Here is a 23,244-nt window from a genome sequence, read left to right as displayed (position 1 = left end):
GAGAGAGGGGGAGATGAGAGAGAGAGAGGGGAGATGAGAGAGAGAGGGAGAGATGAGAGAGAGAGGGAGATGAGAGAGAGAGGGGGACATGAGAGCGAGAGAGGGGGACATGAGAGAGCCGAGAGAGAGGGGACATGAGAGAGCGAGAGAGAGAGGGGGCATGAGAGAGCGAGAGAGAGAGAGAGAGAGAGAGAGAGAGAGAGAGAGAGAGACATGAGAGAGAGAGAGAGAGAGAGGGGGACATGAGAGAGAGAGAGAGAGAGAGAGAGAGGGGGGACATGAGAGAGGGGGAGATAAGAGAGAGAGGGGGGGACATGAGAGAGAGAGAGAGAGAGAGAGAGGGGGACATAGAGAGAGAAAGAGAGAGGGGGACATGAGAGAGGGGGAGATGAGAGAGAAAGAGAGAGGGGGACATGAGAGAGGGGGAGATGAGAGAGAGAGGTGGAGATGAGAGAGAGAGGTGGACATGAGAGAGAGAGGTGGACATGAGAGAGAGAGAGGTGGACATGAGAGAGAGAGAGAGAGGGGGACATGAGAGAGAGAGAGAGAGGGGGACATGAGAGAGAGAGAGAGAGAGGGGACAGAGAGAGAGAGAGAGAGGGGGACATGAGAGAGAGAGAGAGAGGGGGGACATGAGAGAGAGAGAGAGGGGGACATGAGAGAGAGAGAGAGAGAGGGGACATGAGAGAGAGAGAGAGAGGGGGACATGAGAGAGAGAGAGAGAGGGGGACATGAGAGAGAGAGAGGGGGACATGAGAGAGAGAGAGGGGGACATGAGAGAGAGAGAGGGGGACATGAGAGAGAGAGAGGGGGACATGAGAGAGAGAGAGGGGACATGAGAGAGAGAGAGGGGACATGAGAGAGAGAGGGGGACATATGAGAGAGAGAGGGGGACATATGAGAGAGAGAGGGGGACATATGAGAGAGAGGGGGGACATAAGGAGAGAAGGGGACATGAGAGAGAGAGGGGACATGAGAGAGAGAGAGAGGGGGGACATGAGAGAGAGAGAGGGGGACATGAGAGAGAGAGAGAGGGGGACATGGAGAGAGAGAGAGAGAGAGGGGACATGAGAGAGAGAGAGAGAGAGGGGGACATGAGAGAGAGAGAGAGAGAGGGGGACATGAGAGAGAGAGAGAGAGAGGGGGACATGAGAGAGAGAGAGAGAGAGGGGGACATGAGAGAGAGAGAGAGAGGGGGACATGAGAGAGAGAGAGAGGGGGACATGAGAGAGAGAGAGAGAGGGGGACATGAGAGAGAGAGAGAGAGAGGGGGGACATGAGAGAGAGAGAGAGAGAGAGGGGGACATGAGAGAGAGAGAGAGAGGGGGACATGAGAGAGAGAGAGAGGGGGACATGAGAGAGAGAGAGAGGGGGACATGAGAGAGAGAGAGAGGGGGGACATGAGAGAGAGAGAGAGAGAGGGGGACATGAGAGAGAGAGAGAGAGAGGGGGGACATGAGAGAGAGAGAGAGAGAGAGGGGGACATGAGAGAGAGAGAGGGGGACATGAGAGAGAGAGAGGGGGACATGAGAGAGAGAGAGAGAGAGAGAGGGGGACATGAGAGAGAGAGAGAGGGACATGAGAGAGAGAGAGAGGGACATGAGAGAGAGAGAGAGAGAGGGACATGAGAGAGAGAGAGAGAGGGGGACAGAGAGAGAGAGAGAGAGGGGGACATGAGAGAGAGAGAGAGAGGGGGACATGAGAGAGAGAGAGAGGGACACATGAGAGAGAGAGAGAGAGGGACATGAGAGAGAGAGAGAGAGGGACACATGAGAGAGAGAGAGAGAGGGACACATGAGAGAGAGAGAGAGAGGGACACATGAGAGAGAGAGAGAGAGGGACATGAAGAGAGAGAGAGAGAGAGAGGGGGACATGAGAGAGAGAGAGAGGGACATGAGAGACGAGAGAGAGAGAGTTGAGGGAGATGAGAGCGAGAGGGGAGATGAGAGCGAGAGGGGAGATATGAGAGCGAGAGGAGATGAGAGCGAGAGAGAGGGGGAGGAGAGCGAGAGAGAGGGGGAGATGATAGAGAGAGGGGGGAGATGAGAGAGAGAAAGGGGAGATGAGAGAGAGAGAGGGGAGATGAGAGAGAGAGAGGGGGAGATGAGAGAGAGAGAGGGGAGATGAGAGAGAGAGGGGAGATGAGAGAGAGAGGGGGAGATGAGAGAGAGAGAGGGGAGATGAGAGCGAGAGAGAGAGAGCGAGAGAGAGGGGGAGATGAGAGAGAGAGGGGAGATGAGAGAGAGAGGGGGAGATGAGAGAGAGAGGGGGAGATGAGAGAGAGAGGGGAGAGAGAGAGGGGAGAGAGAGAGGGGGAGAGAGAGAGGGGGAGAGAGAGAGGGGGAGAGAGAGAGGGGAGAGAGAGAGGGGAGAGAGAGAGGGGGGAGATGAGAGAGAGGGGAGAGAGAGGGGGAGATGAGAGAGAGAGAGACATGGAGAGAGAGAGAGTTGGGGAGATGAGAGCGAGAGGGGGAGATGAGAGCGAGAGGGGGAGATGAGAGCGAGAGAGAGGGGGAGGAGAGCGAGAGAGAGGGGAGATGATAGAGAGAGGGGAGATGAGAGAGAGAGAGAGAGGGGGACATGAGAGAGAGAGAGAGAGGGGGACATGAGAGCGAGAGAGAGAGGGACACATGAGAGAGAGAGAGAGAGGGGGACATGAGAGAAAGAGAGAGAGGGGGCCATGAGAGAGAGAGAAAGAGAGAGAGGGGGCCATGAGAGAGAGAAAGAGAGAGAGGGGGAGATGAGAGAGAGAGAGGGGGAGATGAGAGAGAGAGAGAGAGGGGGACATGAGAGAGAGAGAGAGAGGGGGACATGAGAGAGAGAGAGAGAGGGGGACATGAGAGCGAGAGAGAGAGGGACACATGAGAGAGAGAGAGAGAGGGGGACATGAGAGAGAGAGAGAGGGGGCCATGAGAGAGAGAGAAAGAGAGAGAGGGGGGGCCATAGAGAGAGAGAAAGAGAGAGAGGGGAGATGAGAGAGAGAGAGGGGGAGATGAGAGAGAGAGAGAGAGAGAGGGGGACATGAGAGAGAGAGAGAGAGGGGGACATGAGAGAGAGAGAGAGAGAGAGGGGGACATGAGAGAGAGAAAGAGAGGGGGACATGAGAGAGAGAAAGAGAGAGAGGGGGACATGAGAGAGGGGAGATGAGAGAGAGAGGTGGAGATGAGAGAGAGAGGTGGAGATGAGAGAGAGAGGGGAGAGAGAGAGAGAGGGGAGAGAGAGAGGGAGAGAGAGAGAGAGAGAGGGGGAGAGAGAGAGGGGAGAGAGAGAGGGGAGATGAGAGAGAGGGGGAGAGAGAGGGGGGGAGATGAGAGAGAGAGAGAGACGAGAGAGAGAGAGTTGGGAGATGAGAGCGAGAGGGGGAGATGAGAGCGAGAGGGGGAGATGAGAGCGAGAGGGGAGATGAGAGCGAGAGAGAGGGGAGGAGAGCGAGAGAGAGGGGAGATGATAGAGAGAGGGGGAGATGAGAGAGAGAAAGGGGGAGATGAGAGAGAGAGAGGGGGAGATGAGAGAGAGAGAGGGGGAGATGAGAGAGAGAGAGGGGAGATGAGAGAGAGAGAGGGGGAGATGAGAGAGAGAGGGGAGATGAGAGAGAGAGAGGGGGAGATGAGAGCGAGAGAGAGAGAGCGAGAGAGAGGGGGAGATGAGAGAGAGAGAGAGGGGGACATGAGAGAGAGAGAGAGGGGACATGAGAGAGAGAGAGAGAGAGGGGGGACATGAGAGAGAGAGAGAGAGGGGGACATGAGAGAGAGAGAGAGAGGGGGACATGAGAGAGAGAGAGAGAGGGGGACATGAGAGAGAGAGAGAGGGGGACAGAGAGAGAGAGAGAGGGGGACATGAGAGAGAGAGAGAGGGGGACATAGAGAGAGAGAGAGAGGGGACATGAGAGAGAGAGAGGGGGACATGAGAGAGAGAGGGGGACATGAGAGAGAGAGAGGGGGACATGAGAGAGAGAGAGGGGGACATGAGAGAGAGAGGGGGACATGAGAGAGAGAGAGGGGGACATGAGAGAGAGAGAGGGGGACATGGAGAGAGAGAGGGGGACATATGAGAGAGAGAGGGGACATATGAGAGAGAGAGGGGGACATATGAGAGAGAGAGAGGGGGACATGAGAGAGAGAGAGAGGGGGACATGAGAGAGAGAGAGGGGGACATGAGAGAGAGAGAGGGGGACATGAGAGAGAGAGAGAGGGGGACAGAGAGAGAGAGAGAGGGGGGACATGGAGAGAGAGAGAGAGAGAGGGGGACATGGGAGAGAGAGAGAGAGAGGGGGACAGGAGAGAGAGAGAGAGAGGGGGGACAGGAGAGAGAGAGAGAGAGGGGGGACATGAGAGAGAGAGAGAGAGAGGGGGACATGAGAGAGAGAGAGAGAGGGGGACAAGGAGAGAGAGAGAGAGAGGGGGACATGAGAGAGAGAGAGAGAGGGGACATGAGAGAGAGAGAGAGAGAGGGGACATGAGAGAGAGAGAGAGAGGGGGACATGAGAGAGAGAGAGAGAGAGGGGGACATGAGAGAGAGAGAGAGGGGACATGAGAGAGAGAGAGAGAGGGGGACATGAGAGAGAGAGAGAGGGGGGACATGAGAGAGAGAGAGAGAGAGGGGGGACATGAGAGAGAGAGAGGGGGACATGAGAGAGAGAGAGGGGGACATGAGAGAGAGAGAGAGAGAGAGAGGGGGGACATGAGAGAGAGAGAGAGGGACATGAGAGAGAGAGAGAGGGGACATGAGAGAGAGAGAGAGAGAGGGACATGAGAGAGAGAGAGAGGGACATAGAGAGAGAGAGAGAGGGACATGAGAGAGAGAGAGAGAGGGACATGAGAGAGAGAGAGAGAGGGGGACATAGAGAGAGAGAGAGAGGGGGACATGAGAGAGAGAGAGAGAGGGGGACATGAGAGAGAGAGAGAGGGACACATGGAGAGAGAGAGAGAGGGACACATGAGAGAGAGAGAGAGAGGGACACATGAGAGAGAGAGAGAGAGGGACACATGAGAGGAGAGAGAGAGAGGGACATGAGAGAGAGAGAGAGAGAGAGAGGGGGACATGAGAGAGAGAGAGAGAGGGACATGAGAGAGAGAGAGAGAGGGGGACATGAGAGAGAGAGAGAGAGGGGGACATGAGAGAGAGAGAGAGGGACATGAGAGAGAGAGAGAGAGGGACATGAGAGAGAGAGAGAGAGGGGGACAGAGAGAGAGAGAGAGAGGGGGGACATGAGAGAGAGAGAGGGGGACATGGAGAGAGAGAGAGAGGGGGACATGAGAGAGAGAGAGAGAGGGGGACATGAGAGAAAGAGAGAGAGGGGGCCATGAGAGAGAGAGAAAGAGAGAGAGGGGGCCATGAGAGAGAGAAAGAGAGAGAGGGGAGATGAGAGAGAGAGAGGGGGAGATGAGAGAGAGAGAGAGAGAGAGGGGACATGGAGAGAGAGAGAGAGGGGGACATGAGAGAGAGAGAGAGAGAGAGGGGGACATGAGAGAGAGAAAGAGAGGGGGACATGAGAGAGAGAAAGAGAGAGAGGGGGACATGAGAGAGGGGGAGATGAGAGAGAGAGGTGGAGATGAGAGAGAGAGGTGGAGATGAGAGAGAGAGGGGAGAGAGAGAGGGGGAGAGAGAGAGGGGAGAGAGAGAGGGGGAGAGAGAGAGGGGGAGAGAGAGAGGGGGAGATGAGAGAGAGGGGAGAGAGAGGGGGGAGATGAGAGAGAGAGAGACATGAGAGAGAGAGAGTTGGGGAGATGAGAGCGAGAGGGGGAGATGAGAGCGAGAGGGGGAGATGAGAGCGAGAGAGAGGGGGAGGAGAGCGAGAGAGAGGGGGAGATGATAGAGAGAGGGGGAGATGAGAGAGAGAGAGAGAGGGGGACATGAGAGAGAGAGAGAGAGAGGGGACATGAGAGCGAGAGAGAGAGGGACACATGAGAGAGAGAGAGAGAGGGACACATGAGAGAGAGAGAGAGAGGGACACATGAGAGAGAGAGAGAGAGGGACACATGAGAGAGAGAGAGAGAGGGACATGAGAGAGAGAGAGAGAGAGGGGGACATGAGAGAGAGAGAGAGAGAGAGGGACATGAGAGAGAGAGAGAGAGGGGGACATGAGAGAGAGAGAGAGAGGGGGACATGAGAGAGAGAGAGAGGGACATGAGAGAGAGAGGGACATGAGAGAGAGAGAGAGAGGGGGACATGAGAGAGAGAGAGAGAGGGGGACATGAGAGAGAGAGAGGGGGACATGAGAGAGAGAGAGAGGGGGACATGAGAGAGAGAGAGAGGGGGACAGGAGAGAAAGAGAGAGAGGGGGCCATGAGAGAGAGAGAAAGAGAGAGAGGGGGCCATGAGAGAGAGAAAGAGAGAGAGGGGGAGATGAGAGAGAGAGAGGGGGAGATGAGAGAGAGAGAGAGAGAGAGGGGGACATGAGAGAGAGAGAGAGAGGGGGACATGAGAGAGAGAGAGAGAGAGGGGGACATGAGAGAGAGAAAGAGAGGGGGGACATGAGAGAGAGAAAGAGAGAGAGGGGGACATGAGAGAGGGGGAGATGAGAGAGAGAGGTGGAGATGAGAGAGAGAGGTGGAGATGAGAGAGAGAGGGGAGAGAGAGAGAGAGGGGGAGAGAGAGAGAGAGGGGGGAGAGAGAGAGAGGGGGAGAGAGAGAGGGGGAGAGAGAGAGGGGAGAGAGAGAGGGGGAGAGAGAGAGGGGGAGATGAGAGAGAGGGGGAGAGAGAGGGGGAGATGAGAGAGAGAGACGAGAGAGAGAGAGTTGGGGAGATGAGAGCGAGAGGGGAGATGAGAGCGAGAGGGGGAGATGAGAGCGAGAGGGGAGATGAGAGCGAGAGAGAGGGGAGGAGAGCGAGAGAGAGGGGGAGATGATAGAGAGAGGGGGAGATGAGAGAGAGAAAGGGGGAGATGAGAGAGAGAGAGGGGGAGATGAGAGAGAGAGAGGGGGAGATGAGAGAGAGAGAGGGGAGATGAGAGAGAGAGAGGGGGAGATGAGAGAGAGAGGGGAGATGAGAGAGAGAGAGGGGGAGATGAGAGCGAGAGAGAGAGAGCGAGAGAGAGGGGGGAGATGAGAGAGAGAGGGGGAGATGAGAGAGAGAGGGGGAGATGAGAGAGAGAGGGGGAGATGAGAGAGAGAGGGGGGAGATGAGAGAGAGAGAGGGGGAGATGAGAGAGAGAGAGGGAGATGAGAGAGAGAGGGGGAGATGAGAGAGAGAGAGGGGGAGATGAGAGAGAGAGAGACAGAGGGGGAGATGAGAGAGAGAGGAGGAGGAGAGAGAGAGGCGGAGATGAGAGAGAGAGGGGGACATGAGAGAGTTACCTCTAAAGCCCTGTCACCATCAAGTAAGTTGTTAGTTTAGTTTACTAGGACACCACGTTAGATAACGGGGATCCTAGTAAACTAAACTAACAGCTAACGGGGATCCTTGTAAACTAAACTAACAGCTAATGGGGATCCTAGTAAACTAAACTAACAGCTAACGGGGATCCTAGTAAACTAAACTAACAGCTAACGGGGGATCCTAGTAAACTAAACTAACAGCTAACAGGGGATCCTAGTAAACTAAACTAACAGCTAACGGGGATCCTAGTAAACTAAACTAACAGCTAACGGGGGATCCTAGTAAACTAAACTAACAGCTAACGGGGATCCAAGTAAACTAAACTAACGGGGATCCTAGTAAACTAAACTAACGGGGATCCTAGTAAACTAAACTAACAGCTAACAGGGATCCTAGTAAACTAAACTAACAGCTAACGGGGATCCTAGTAAACTAAACTAACAGCTAACGGGGATCCTAGTAAACTAAACTAACAGCTAACGGGGGATCCTAGTAAACTAAACTAACAGCTAACGGGGATCCTAGTAAACTAAACTAACGGGGATCCTAGTAAACTAAACTAACAGCTAACAGGGATCCTAGTAAACTAAACTAACAGCTAACAGGGATCCTAGTAAACTAAACTAACAGCTAACAGGGATCCTAGTAAACTAAACTAACAGCTAACGGGGATCCTAGTAAACTAAACTAACAGCTAACTGGGATCCTAGTAAACTAAACTAACAGCTAACAGGGATCCTAGTAAACTAAACTAACAGCTAACTGGGATCCTAGTAAACTAAACTAACAGCTAACGGGGGATCCAAGTGAGAGCTAAATTAGGTTGCTAGGTTAACGCACCGTAGCTAAACCAACTTGACATGTTGAGTCTGAAGGAGAACGGAGTTTACTAAAGTGAAATGTATTAGAGCAAAACACTAAGCCAAGAGTTGGAAGATACTATAAAACAAAGTAACAGTTAATGTACCTAAAGTAACAACTGTTTACATGTTGAGGCTGTGAAGGTAACAGTTAGTAAGCTAAGAGCTGTAACTTACTTGAAGACGTTGTAGAGGCTCATGGGAAGGGTCACTGTGAACGAACAACCTGGTGGTGACACCACGGACAACCAATCAGAACACAACATCAATTTACATAACATCAGAACCAATCACACTGCACGGTGCAAGAAACTGTCCAATCCCAGCTCAGACAGCAGTAATCTGACCAACGGGAGCTCACCGAGGATCATGAAAGTGAAGAGGTCTCGGTAGTGGAAGTTCCACCAGATTGGTTCATACCACGTCTCCACGCCAACCATCGCTGTGAAGATGTACACTATAGAGATGGTCTGAGAGAGAGATGAGCGCGAGAAAGAGAGATGAGAGACAGACAGAGAGAGACACAGAGAGACACAGAGTGACACAGGGAGACACAGAAAGAGAGACAGAAAGAGACACAGAAAGAGACACAGAAAGAGACACAGAAAGAGACACAGAAAGAGACACAGAAAGAGACCATGATCAGATGACCTCCTGCATTTTTCAGCATGTTGTTAAAAAAATATAGATTTAGAGTTAGACAAACTTGGATTTTTTTTGTCAGGGACATATACAGGATACTTACTACCCTCTACAACACTATGTCACCAGGACATATACAGGATACTACCCTCCACAACACTATGTCACCAGGACATATACAGGATACCACCCTCCACAACACTATGTCACCAGGACATATACAGCATACTACCCTCCACAACACTATGTCCCCAGGAAAATTACAGGATACTACCCTCCACAACACTATGTCACCAGGACATATACAGGACACTACCCTCCACAACACTATGTCACCAGGACATATACAGGATACTACCCTCCACAACACTATGTCACCAGGACATATACAGGACACTACCCTCCACAACACTATGTCACCAGGACATATACAGCATACTACCCTCCACAACACTATGTCCCCAGGAAAATTACAGGATACTACCCTCCACAACACTATGTCACCAGGACATATACAGGACACTACCCTCCACAACACTATGTCACCAGGACATATACAGGATACTACCCTTCACAACATAACCTTCACTATGTCACCAGGACATATACAGGATACTACCCTCCACAACATAACCTTCACTATGTCACCAGCACATATACAGGATACTACCCTCCACAACACTATGTAACCAGGACATATACGGGATACTACCCTCCACAACACTATGTCACCAGGAAATATACAGGATACTACCCTCCACAACATAACCTTCACTATGTCACCAGGACATATACAGGATACTACCCTCCACAACACTATGTCACCAGGACATATACAGGATAGTACCCGCCACAACGCTATGTCACCAGGACATATACATGATACTACCCTCCACAACACTATGTCACCAGGACATATACAGGATACTACCCTCCACAACACTATGCCACCAGGACATATACAGGATACTATCCTCCACAACACTATGTCACCAGGACATATACAGGATACTACCCTCTACAACACTATGTCCCCTGGCATGGCACAGTGCTATATTAACCAGACCATCCCCTGGCATGGCACAGTGCTACATTAACCAGACCATCCCCTGGCATGACAAAGTGCTATATTAACCAGACAATCCCCTGGCATGACACAGTGCTATATTAACCGGACCATCCCCTGGCATGACACAGTGATATATTAACCAGACCATCCCCTGGCATGACACAGTGCTATATTAACCAGACCATCCCCTGGCATGACACAGTGCTATATTAACCTGATCATCCCCTGGCACAGTGCTATATTAACCAGACCATCCCCTGGCACAGTGCTATATTAACCAGACCATCCCCTGGCACAGTGCTATGTTAACCAGACCATCCCCTGGAATGACACAGTGCTATATTAACCAGACCATCCCCTGGCACAGTGTTATATTAACCAGACCATCCCCTGGCACAGTGCTATATTAACCAGACCATCCCCTGGAATGAAACAGTGCTATATTAACCAGACCATCCCCTGGCACAGTGATATATTAACCAGACCATCCCCTGGCATGACACAGTGCTATATTAACCAGACCATCCCCTGGCATGGCACAGTGCTATATTAACCAGACCATCCCCTGGCATGGCACAGTGCTATATTAACCAGACCATCCCCTGGCATGGCACAGTGCTATATTAACCAGACCATCCCCTGGCACAGTGCTATATTAACCAGACCATCCCCTGGCACAGTGTTATATTAACCAGACCATCCCCTGGCACAGTGCTATATTAACCAGACCATCCCCTGGAATGACACAGTGCTATATTAACCAGACCATCCCCTGGCATGACACAGTGCTATATTAACCAGACCATCCCCTGGCATGGCACAGTGCTATATTAACCAGACCATCCCCTGGCATGACACAGTGCTATATTAACCAGACCATCCCCTGGCATGGCACAGTGCTATATTAACCAGACCATCCCCTGGCATGGCACAGTGCTATATTAACCAGACCATCCCCTGGCATGGCACAGTGCTATATTAACCAGACCATCCCCTGGCATGGCACAGTGCTATATTAACCAGACCATCCCCTGGCATGGCACAGTGCTATATTAACCAGACCATCCCCTGGCATGGCACAGTGCTATATTAACCAGACCATCCCCTGGCATGGCACAGTGCTATATTAACCAGACCATCCCCTGGCATGGCACAGTGCTATATTAACCAGACCTTCCCCTGGCATGACACAGTGCTATATTAACCAGACCATCCCCTGGCATGGCACAGTGCTATATTAACCAGACCATCCCCTGGCACAGTGCTATATTAACCAGACCATCCCCTGGCACAGTGCTATATTAACCAGACCATCCCCTGGCATGACAGTGCTATATTAACCAGACCATCCCCTGGCACAGTGCTATATTAACCAGACCATCCCCTGGCACAGTGCTATATTAACCAGACCATCCCCTGGCATGGCACAGTGCTATATTAACCAGACCATCCCCTGGCAGAGTGCTATATTAACCAGACCATATACTGGCACAGTGCTATATTAACCAGACCATCCCCTGGCATGACACAGTGCTATATTAACCAGACCATCCCCTGGCATGGCACAGTGCTATATTAACCAGACCATCCCCTGGCAGAGTGCTATATTAACCAGACCATATACTGGCACAGTGCTATATTAACCAGACCATCCCCTGGCATGACACAGTGCTTTATTAACCAGACCATCCCCTGGTATACCACAGTGCTATATTAACCAGACCATCCCCTGGCATGGCACAGTGCTATATTAACCAGACCATCCCCTGGCATGGCACAGTGCTATATTAACCAGACCATCCCCTGGCATGGCACAGTGCTATATTAACCAGACCATCCCCTGGCATGACACAGTGCTATATTAACCAGACCATCCTCTGGCACAGTGCTATATTAACCAGACCATCCCCTGGCATGGCACAGTGCTATATTAACCAGACCATCCCCTGGCATGGCACAGTGCTATATTAACCAGACCATCCCCTGGCATGGCACAGTGCTATATTAACCAGACCATCCCCTGGCATGGCACAGTGCTATATTAACCAGACCATCCCCTGGCACAGTGCTATATTAACCAGACCATCCCCTGGCATGGCACAGTGCTATATTAACCAGACCATCCCCTGGCATGGCACAGTGCTATATTAACCAGACCATCCCCTGGCATGGCACAGTGCTATATTAACCAGACCATCCCCTGGCATGGCACAGTGCTATATTAACCAGACCATCCCCTGGCATGGCACAGTGCTATATTAACCAGACCATCTCCTGGCATGGCACAGTGCTATATTAACCAGACCATCCCCTGGCATGGCACAGTGCTATATTAACCAGACCATCCCCTGGCATGGCACAGTGCTATATTAACCAGACCATCCCCTGGCATGGCACAGTGCTATATTAACCAGACCATCCCCTGGCATGGCACAGTGCTATATTAACCAGACCATCCCCTGGCATGGCACAGTGCTATATTAACCAGACCATCCCCCTGGCACAGTGCTATATTAACCAGAAAATCCACTGGCACAGTGCTATATTAACCAGACCATCCCCTGGCATGACAGTGCTATATTAACCAGACCATCCCCTGGCACAGTGCTATATTAACCAGACCATCCCCTGGCACAGTGCTATATTAACCAGACCATCCCCTGGCATGGCACAGTGCTATATTAACCAGACCATCCCCTGGCATGGCACAGTGCTATATTAACCAGACCATCCCCTGGCACAGTGCTATATTAACCAGACCATCCCCTGGCACAGTGCTGTATTAACCAGAAAATCCACTGGCACAGTGCTATATTAACCAGACCATCCACTGGCACAGTGCTATATTAACCAGAAAATCCCCTGGCATGACAGTGCTATATTAACCAGACCATCCCCTGGCACAGTGCTATATTAACCAGACCATCCCCTGGCACAGTGCTATATTAACCAGACCATCCCCTGGCATGACACAGTGCTATATTAACCAGACCATCCCCTGGCATGGCACAGTGCTATATTAACCAGACCATCCCCTGGCATGGCACAGTGCTATATTAACCAGACCATCCCCTGGCAGAGTGCTATATTAACCAGACCATCCACTGGCACAGTGCTATATTAACCAGACCATCCCCTGGCATGGCACAGTGCTATATTAACCAGACCATCCCCTGGCAGAGTGCTATATTAACCAGACCATCCACTGGCACAGTGCTATATTAACCAGACCATCCCCTGGCATGGCACAGTGCTATATTAACCAGACCATCCCCTGGCATGACACAGTGCTATATTAACCAGACCATCCCATGGCACAGTGCTATATTAACCAGACCATCCCCTGGCAAGGCACAGTGCTATATTAACCAGACCATCCCCTGGCACAGTGCTTTATTAACCAGACCATCCCCTGGCATACCACAGTGCTATATTAACCAGACCATCCCCTGGCACAGTGTTATATTAACCAGACCATCCCCTGGCACAGTGCTATATTAACCAGACCATCCCCTGGCATGGCACAGTGCAATATTAACCAGACAATCCCCTGGCAAGGCACAGTGTTATATTAACCAGACCATCCCCTGGCATGGCACAGTGCTATATTAACCAGACCATCCCCTGGCACAGTGCTATATTAACCAGACCATCCCCTGGCATGACACAGTGTTATATTAACCAGACCATCCCCTGGCATGGCACAGAGCTATATTAACCAGACCATCCCCTGGCATGGCACAGTGCTATATTAACCAGACCATCCCCTGGCATGGCACAGTGCTATATTAACCAGACCATCCCCTGGCATGACACAGTGCTATATTAACCAGACCATCCCCTGGCACAGTGCTATATTAACCAGACCATCCCCTGGAATGACACAGTGCTATATTAACCAGACCATCCCCTGGCACAGTGCTATATTAACCAGACCATCCCCTGGCACAGTGCTATATTAACCAGACCATCCCCTGGCACAGTGCTATATTAACCAGACCATCCCCTGGCATGGCACAGAGCTATATTAACCAGACCATCCCCTGGCATGGCACAGTGCTATATTAACCAGACCATCCCCTGGCATGGCACAGTGCTATATTAACCAGACCATCCCCTGGCATGGCACAGTGCTATATTAACCAGACCATCCCCTGGCATGGCACAGTGCTATATTAACCAGACCATCCCCTGGCATGGCACAGTGCTATATTAACCAGACCATCCCCTGGCATGGCACAGAGCTATATTAACCAGACCATCCCCTGGCATGGCACAGAGCTATATTAACCAGACCATCCCCTTGCATGGCACAGTGCTATATTAACCAGACCATCCCCTGGAATGGCACAGAGCTATATTAACCAGACCATCCCCTGGCACAGTGCTATATTAACCAGACCATCCACTGGCACAGTGCTATATTAACCAGACCAACCCCTGGCATGGCACAGTGCTATATTAATCAGACCATCCCCTGGCATGGCACAGTGCTATATTAACCAGACCATCCCCTGGCATGGCACAGTGCTATATTAACCAGACCATCCCCTGGCACAGTGCTATATTAACCAGACCATCCCCTGGCACAGTGCTATATTAACCAGACCATCCCCTGGCATGGCACAGTGCTATATTAACCAGACCATCCCCTGGCATGGCACAGTGCTATATTAACCAGACCATCCCCTGGAATGGCACAGAGCTATATTAACCAGACCATCCACTGGCACAGTGCTATATTAACCAGACCAACCCCTGGCATGGCACAGTGCTATATTAATCAGACCATCCCCTGGCATGGCACAGTGCTATATTAACCAGACCAACCCCTGGCATGGCACAGTGCTATATTAACCAGACCATCCCCTGGCATGGCACAGTGCTATATTAACCAGACCATCCCCTGGCATGGCACAGTGCTATATTAACCAGACCATCCCCAGGCATGGCACAATGCTATATTAACCAGACCATCCCCTGGCACAGTGTTATATTAACCAGACCATCCCCTGGCACAGTGTTATATTAACCAGACCATCCCCTGGCACAGTGTTATATTAACCAGACCATCCCCTGGCACAGTGCTATATTAACCAGACCATCCCCTGGCACAGTGCTATATTAACCAGACCATCCCCTGGCACAGTGCTATATTAACCAGAGTATCCCCTGGCATGGCACAGTGCTATATTAACCAGACCATCCCCTGGCATGGCACAGTGCTATATTAACCAGACCATCCCCTGGAATGACACAGTGCTATATTAACCAGACCATCCCCTGGAATGACACAGTGCTATATTAACCAGACCATCCCCTGGCATGGCACAGTGCTATATTAACCAGACCATCCCCTGGCACAGTGCTATATTAACCAGACCATCCCCTGGCATGGCACAGTGCTATATTAACCAGACCATCCCCTGGCATGTCACAGTGCTATATTAACCAGACCATCCCCTGGCATGGCACAGAGCTATATTAACCAGACCATCCCCTGGCACAGTGCTATATTAACCAGACCATCCCCTGGCATGGCACAGTGCTATATTAACCAGACCATCCCCTGGCACAGTGCTATATTAACCAGACCATCCCCTGGCATGGCACAGTGCTATATTAACCAGACCATCCCCTGGCATGGCACAGTGCTATATTAACCAGACCATCCCCTGGCATGGCACAGTGCTATATTGACCAGACCATCCCCTGGCATGGCACAGTGCTATATTAACCAGACCATCCCCTGGCATGGCACAGTGCTATATTAACCAGACCATCCCCTGGCATGGCACAGTGCTATATTGACCAGACCATCCCCTGGCATGGCACAGTGCTATATTAACCAGACCATTCCCTGGCACAGTGCTATATTAACCAGACCATCCCCTGGCATGGCACAGTGCTATATTAACCAGACCATCCCCTGGCACAGTGCTATATTAACCAGACCATCCCCTGGCACAGTGCTATATTAACCAGACCATCCCCTGGCACAGTACTATATTAACCAGACCATCCCCTGGCACAGTGCTATATTAACCAGACCATCCCCTGGCACAGTGCTATATTAACCAGACCATCCCCTGGCATGACACAGTGTTATATTAACCAGACCATCCCCTGGCATGGCACAGTGCTATATTAACCAGACCATCCCCTGGCATGGCACAGAGCTATATTAACCAGACCATCCCCTGGCATGGCACAGTGCTATATTAACCAGACCATCCCCTGGCACAGTGCTATATTAACCTGACCATCCCCTGGCATGGCACAGTGCTATATTAACCAGACCATCCCCTGGCATGACACAGTGCTATATTAACCAGACCATCCCCTGGCACAGTGCTATATTAACCAGACCATCCCCTGGCATGACACAGTGCTATATTAACCAGACCATCCCCTGGCACAGTGCTATATTAACCAGACCATCCCCTGGCACAGTGCTATATTAACCAGACCATCCCCTGGCATGACACAGTGCTATATTAACCAGACCATCCCCTGGCACAGTGCTATATTAACCAGACCATCCCCTGGCATGGCACAGTGCTATATTAACCAGACCATTCCCTGGCACAGTGCTATATTAACCAGACCATCCCCTGGCACAGTGCTATATTAACCAGACCATCCACTGGCACAGTGCTATATTAACCAGACCATCCCCTGGCATGACAGTGCTATATTAACCAGACCATCCCCTGGCACAGTGCTACATTAACCAGACCATCCCCTGGCATGACACAGTGCTATATTAACCAGACCATCCCCTGGCATGACACAGTGCTATATTAACCAGACCATTCCCTGGCACAGTGCTATATTAACCAGACCATCCCCTGGCACAGTGCTATATTAACCAGACCATCCCCTGGCATGACAAAGTGCTATATTAACCAGACCATCCCCTGGCATGACACAGTGCTATATTAACCAGACCATCCCCTGGCATGGCACAGTGCTATATTAACCAGACCATTCCCTGGCACAGTGCTATATTAACCAGACCATCCCCTGGCATGGCACAGTGCTATATTAACCAGACCATCCCCTGGCATGGCACAGCGATATATTAACCAGACCATCCCCAGGCATGGCACAGTGTTATATTAACCAGACCATCCCCTGGCACAGTGCTATATTAACCAGACCATCCCCTGGCACAGTGCTATATTAACCAGACCATCCACTGGCACAGTGCTATATCAACCAGACCATCCCCGGGCATGGCACAGTGCTATATTAACCAGACCATCCCCGGGCATGGCACAGTGCTATATTAACCAGACCATCCCCTGGCATGGCACAGTGCTATATTAACCAGACCATCCCCTGGCATGGCACAGTGCTATATTAACCAGGCCATCCCCTGGCATGGCACAGTGCTATATTAACCAGACCATCCCCTGGCATGGCACAGTGCTATATTAACCAGACCATCCCCTGGCATGGCACAGTGCTATATTAACCAGACCATCCCCTGGCATGGCACAGTGCTATATTAACCAGACCATCCCCTGGCATGGCACAGTGCTATATTAACCAGACCATCCCCTGGCATGGCACAGTGCTATATTAACCAGACCATCCCCTGGCATGGCACAGTGCTATATTAACCAGACCATCCCCTGGCATGGCACAGTGCTATATTAACCAGACCATCCCCTGGCATGGCACAGTGCTATATTAACCAGACCATCCCCTGGCATGGCACAGTGCTATATTAACCAGACCATCCACTGGCACAGTGCTATATTAACCAGACCATCCACTGGCACAGTGCTATATTAACCAGACCATCCCCTGGCATGGCACAGTGCTATATTAACCAGACCATCCCCTGGCATGGCACAGTGCTATATTAACCAGACCATCCCCTGGCATGGCACAGTGCTATATTAACCAGACCATCCCCTGGCATGGCACAGTGCTATATTAACCAGACCATCCCCTGGCACAGTGCTATATTAACCAGACAATCCACTAGCACAGTGCTATATTAACCAGACCATCCACTGGCACAGTGCTATATTAACCAGACCATCCCCTGGCATGGCACAGTGCTATATTAACCAGACCATCCCCTGGCACAGTGCTATATTAACCAGACCATCCCCTGGCACAGTGCTATATTAACCAGACCATCCCCTGGCATGACAAAGTGCTATATTAACCAGACCATCCCCTGGCATGACACAGTGCTATATTAACCAGACCATCCCCTGGCATGACACAGTGCTATATTAACCAGACCATCCCATGGCATGACACAGTCCTATATTAACCAGACCATCCATTGGCACAGTGCTATATTAACCAGACCATCCCATGGCATGACACAGTCCAATATTAACCAGAACATCCACTGGCACAGTGCTATATTAACCAGACCATCCCCTGGCATGGCACAGTGCTATATTAACCAGACCATCCCCTGGCATGGCACAGTGCTATATTAACCAGACCATCCCCTGGCATGGCACAGTGCTATATTAACCAGACCATCCCCTGGCACAGTGCTATATTAACCAGACCATCCCCTGGCACAGTGCTATATTAACCAGACCATCCCCTGGCACAGTGCTATATTAACCAGACCATCCCCTGGCATGGCACAGTGCTATATTAACCAGACCATCCCCTGGAATGGCACAGAGCTATATTAACCAGACCATCCCCTGGCACAGTGCTATATTAACCAGACCATCCTCTGGCACAGTGCTATATTAACCAGACCAACCCCTGGCATGGCACAGTGCTATATTAACCAGACCATTACATGGCATGGCACAGTGCTATATTAACCAGACCATCCCCTGGCATGGCACAGTGCTATATTAACCAGACCATCCCCTGGCATGGCACAGTGCTATATTAACCAGACCATCCCCAGGCATGGCACAATGCTATATTAACCAGACCATCCCCTGGCACAGTGTTATATTAACCAGACCATCCCCTGGCACAGTGTTATATTAACCAGACCATCCCCTGGCACAGTGCTATATTAACCAGACCATCCCCTGGCACAGTGCTATATTAACCAGACCATCCCCTGGCATGGCACAGTGCTATATTAACCAGACCATCCCCTGGCACAGTGCTATATTAACCAGAGTATCCCCTGGCACAGTGCTATATTAACCAGACCATCCCCTGGCATGGCACAGTGCTATATTAACCAGACCATCCCCTGGCATGTCACAGTGCTATATTAACCAGACCATCCCCTGGCATGGCACAGAGCTATATTAACCAGACCATCCCCTGGCACAGTGCTATATTAACCAGACCATCCCCTGGCATGGCACAGTGCTATATTAACCAGACCATCCCCTGGCACAGTGCTATATTAACCAGACCATTCCCTGGCACAGTGCTATATTAACCAGACCATCCCCTGGCACAGTGCTATATTAACCAGACCATCCCCTGGCATGGCACAGTGCTATATTAACCAGACCATCCTCTGGCATGGCACAGCGATATATTAACCAGACCATCCCCAGGCATGGCACAGTGTTATATTAACCAGACCATCCCCTGGCACAGTGCTATATTAACCAGACCATCCCCTGGCACAGTGCTATATTAACCAGACCATCCACTGGCACAGTGCTATATTAACCAGACCATCCCCTGGCATGGCACAGTGCTATATTAACCAGACCATCCCCTGGCATGGCACAGTGCTTTATTAACCAGACCATCCCATGGCACAGTGCTATATTAACCAGACCATCCACTGGCATGGCACAGTGCTATATTAACCAGACCATCCCCTGGCATGGCACAGTGCTATATTAACCAGACCATCCCCTGGCATGGCACAGTGCTATATTAACCAGACCATCCCCTGGCATGGCACAGTGCTATATTAACCAGACCATCCCCTGGCATGGCACAGTGCTACATTAACCAGACCATCCCCTGGCATGGCACAGTGCTATATTAACCAGACCATCCCCTGGCATGGCACAGTGCTATATTAACCAGACCATCCCCTGGCATGGCACAGTGCTATATTAACCAGACCATCCCCTGGCATGGCACAGTGCTATATTAACCAGACCTTCCCCTGGCATGACACAGTGCTATATTAACCAGACCATCCCCTGGCATGGCACAGTGCTATATTAACCAGACCATCCCCTGGCATGGCACAGTGCTATATTAACCAGACCATCCCCTGGCATGGCACAGTGCTATATTAACCAGACCATCCCCTGGCATGGCACAGTGCTTTATTAACCAGACCATCCCCTGGCACAGTGCTATATTAACCAGACCATCCACTGGCACAGTGCTATATTAACCAGACCATCCCCTGGCACAGTGCTATATTAACCAGACCATTCCCTGGCACAGTGCTATATTAACCAGACCATTCCCTGGCACAGTACTATATTAACCAGACCATCCCCTGGCACAGTGCTATATTAACCAGACCATTCCCTGGCACAGTACTATATTAACCAGACCATCCCTTGGTACAGTGCTATATTAACCAGACCATCCCCTGGCATGGCACAGTGCTATATTAACCAGACCATCCCCTGGCATGGCACAGCGATATATTAACCAGACCATCCCCAGGCATGGCACAGTGTTATATTAACCAGACCATCCCCTGGCACAGTGCTATATTAACCAGACCATCCCCTGGCACAGTGCTACATTAACCAGACCATCCACTGGCACAGTGCTATATTAACCAGACCATCCCCGGGCATGGCACAGTGCTATATTAACCAGACCATCCCCTGGCACAGTGCTATATAAACCAGACCATCCCCTGGCATGGCACAGTGCTATATTAACCAGACCATCCCCTGGCATGGCACAGTGATATATTAACCAGACCATCCCCAGGCATGGCACAGTGTTATATTAACCAGACCATCCCCTGGCACAGTGCTATATTAACCAGACCATCCCCAGGCATGGCACAGTGTTATATTAACCAGACCATCCCCTGGCACAGTGCTATATTAACCAGACCATCCACTGGCATGACAAAGTGCTATATTAACCAGACCATCCCCTGGCATGGCACAGTGCTATATTAACCTGACCATCCCCTGGCATGGCACAGTGCTATATTAACCAGACCATCCACTGGCACAGTGCTATATTAACCAGACCATCCCCTGGCATGGCACAGTGCTATATTAACCAGACCATCCCCTGGCATGGCACAGTGCTATATTAACCAGACCATCCACTGGCACAGTGCTATATTAACCAGACCATCCCCTGGCATGGCACAGTGCTATATTAACCAGACCATCCCCTGGCACAGTGCTATATTAACCAGACCATCCCCTGGCACAGTGCTATATTAACCAGACCATCCACTGGCACAGTGCTATATTAACCAGACCATCCACTGGCACAGTGCTATATTAACCAGACCATCCACTGGCACAGTGCTATATTAACCAGACCATCCACTGGCACAGTGCTATATTAACCAGACCATCCCCTGGCATGACAGTGCTATATTAACCAGACCATCCCCTGGCACAGTGCTATATTAACCAGACCATCCCCTGGCATGGCACAGTGCTATATTAACCAGACCATCCCCTGGCATGGCACAGTGCTATATTAACCAGACCATCCACTGGCACAGTGCTATATTAACCAGACCATCCCCTGGCATGGCACAGTGCTATATTAACCAGACCATCCCCTGGCATGGCACAGTGCTATATTAACCAGACCATCCCCTGGCACAGTGCTATATTAACCAGACCATCCCCTGGCACAGTGCTATATTAACCAGACCATCCACTGGCACAGTGCTATATTAACCAGACCATCCACTGGCACAGTGCTATATTAACCAGACCATCCACTGGCACAGTGCTATATTAACCAGACCATCCACTGGCACAGTGCTATATTAACCAGACCATCCACTGGCACAGTGCTATATTAACCAGACCATCCCCTGGCATGACAGTGCTATATTAACCAGACCATCCCCTGGCACAGTGCTATATTAACCAGACCATCCCCTGGCATGGCACAGTGCTATATTAACCAGACCATCCCCTGGCATGACACAGTGCTATATTAACCAGACCATCCCCTGGCATGGCACAGTGCTATATTAACAAGACCATCCCCTGGCATGGCACAGTGCTATATTAACCAGACCATTCCATGACACAGTCCTATATTAACCAGACCATCCACTGGCACAGTGCTATATTAACCAGACCATCCACTGACACAGTGCTATATTAACCAGACCATCACCTGGCATGACACCGTGCTATATTAACCAGACCATCCCCTGGCACAGTGCTATATTAACCAGACCATCCCCTGGCATGGCACAGTGCTATACTAACCAGACCATCCCCAGGCATGGCACAATGCTATATTAACCAGACCATCCCCTGGCACAGTGTTATATTAACCAGACCATCCCCTGGCACAGTGTTATATTAACCAGACCATCCCCTGGCACAGTGCTATATTAACCAGACCATCCCCTGGCATGGCACAGTGCTATATTAACCAGACCATCCCCTGGCACAGTGCTATATTAACCAGAGTATCCCCTGGCATGGCACAGTGCTATATTAACCAGACCATCCCCTGGCACAGTGCTATATTAACCAGACCATCCCCTGGCACAGTGCTATATTAACCAGAGTATCCCCTGGCATGGCACAGTGTTATATTAACCAGACCATCCCCTGGCACAGTGCTATATTAACCAGACCATCCCCTGGCACAGTGCTATATTAACCAGACCATCCACTGGCACAGTGCTATATTAACCAGACCATCCCCTGGCATGGCACAGTGCTATATTAACCAGACCATCCCCTGGCATGGCACAGTGCTATATTAACCAGACCATCCCCTGGCATGGCACAGTGCTATATTAACCAGACCTTCCCCTGGCATGGCACAGTGCTATATTAACCAGACCATCCCCTGGCATGGCACAGTGCTTTATTAACCAGACCATCCCATGGCACAGTGCTATATTAACCAGACCATCCACTGGCATGGCACAGTGCTATATTAACCAGACCATCCCCTGGCATGGCACAGTGCTATATTAACCAGACCATCCCCTGGCATGGCACAGTGCTATATTAACCAGACCATCCCCTGGCATGGCACAGTGCTATATTAACCAGACCATCCCCTGGCATGGCACAGTGCTACATTAACCAGACCATCCCCTGGCATGGCACAGTGCTATATTAACCAGACCATCCCCTGGCATGGCACAGTGCTATATTAACCAGACCATCCCCTGGCATGGCACAGTGCTATATTAACCAGACCATCCCCTGGCATGGCACAGTGCTATA

The 23,244-nt window shown here is 50.9% G+C and overlaps 1 protein-coding gene across 3 annotated transcripts in view; it reads right to left on the bottom strand.

The window, feature by feature from the left end:
• selenoi (selenoprotein I) overlaps nucleotides 1-23,244 on the bottom strand; it is a 96,291-nt gene that overhangs the window by 19,821 nt on the left and 53,226 nt on the right. For all 3 annotated transcript variants that reach the window (XM_045695485.1, XM_045695483.1, XM_045695484.1), the window contains 2 exons: nucleotides 8,540-8,648; nucleotides 8,356-8,404 (listed from right to left, as the gene is read on the bottom strand). In XM_045695485.1, the coding sequence (XP_045551441.1) occupies nucleotides 8,356-8,404; nucleotides 8,540-8,648 (158 nt within the window). The remainder of the gene's footprint in view (nucleotides 1-8,355; nucleotides 8,405-8,539; nucleotides 8,649-23,244) is intronic.

Source organism: Salmo salar, chromosome ssa15, assembly GCF_905237065.1.
Source record: "Salmo salar chromosome ssa15, Ssal_v3.1, whole genome shotgun sequence".
Lineage (NCBI taxonomy): Eukaryota > Metazoa > Chordata > Actinopteri > Salmoniformes > Salmonidae > Salmo > Salmo salar.
This window is presented reverse-complemented; position numbering and strand designations above follow the sequence as displayed.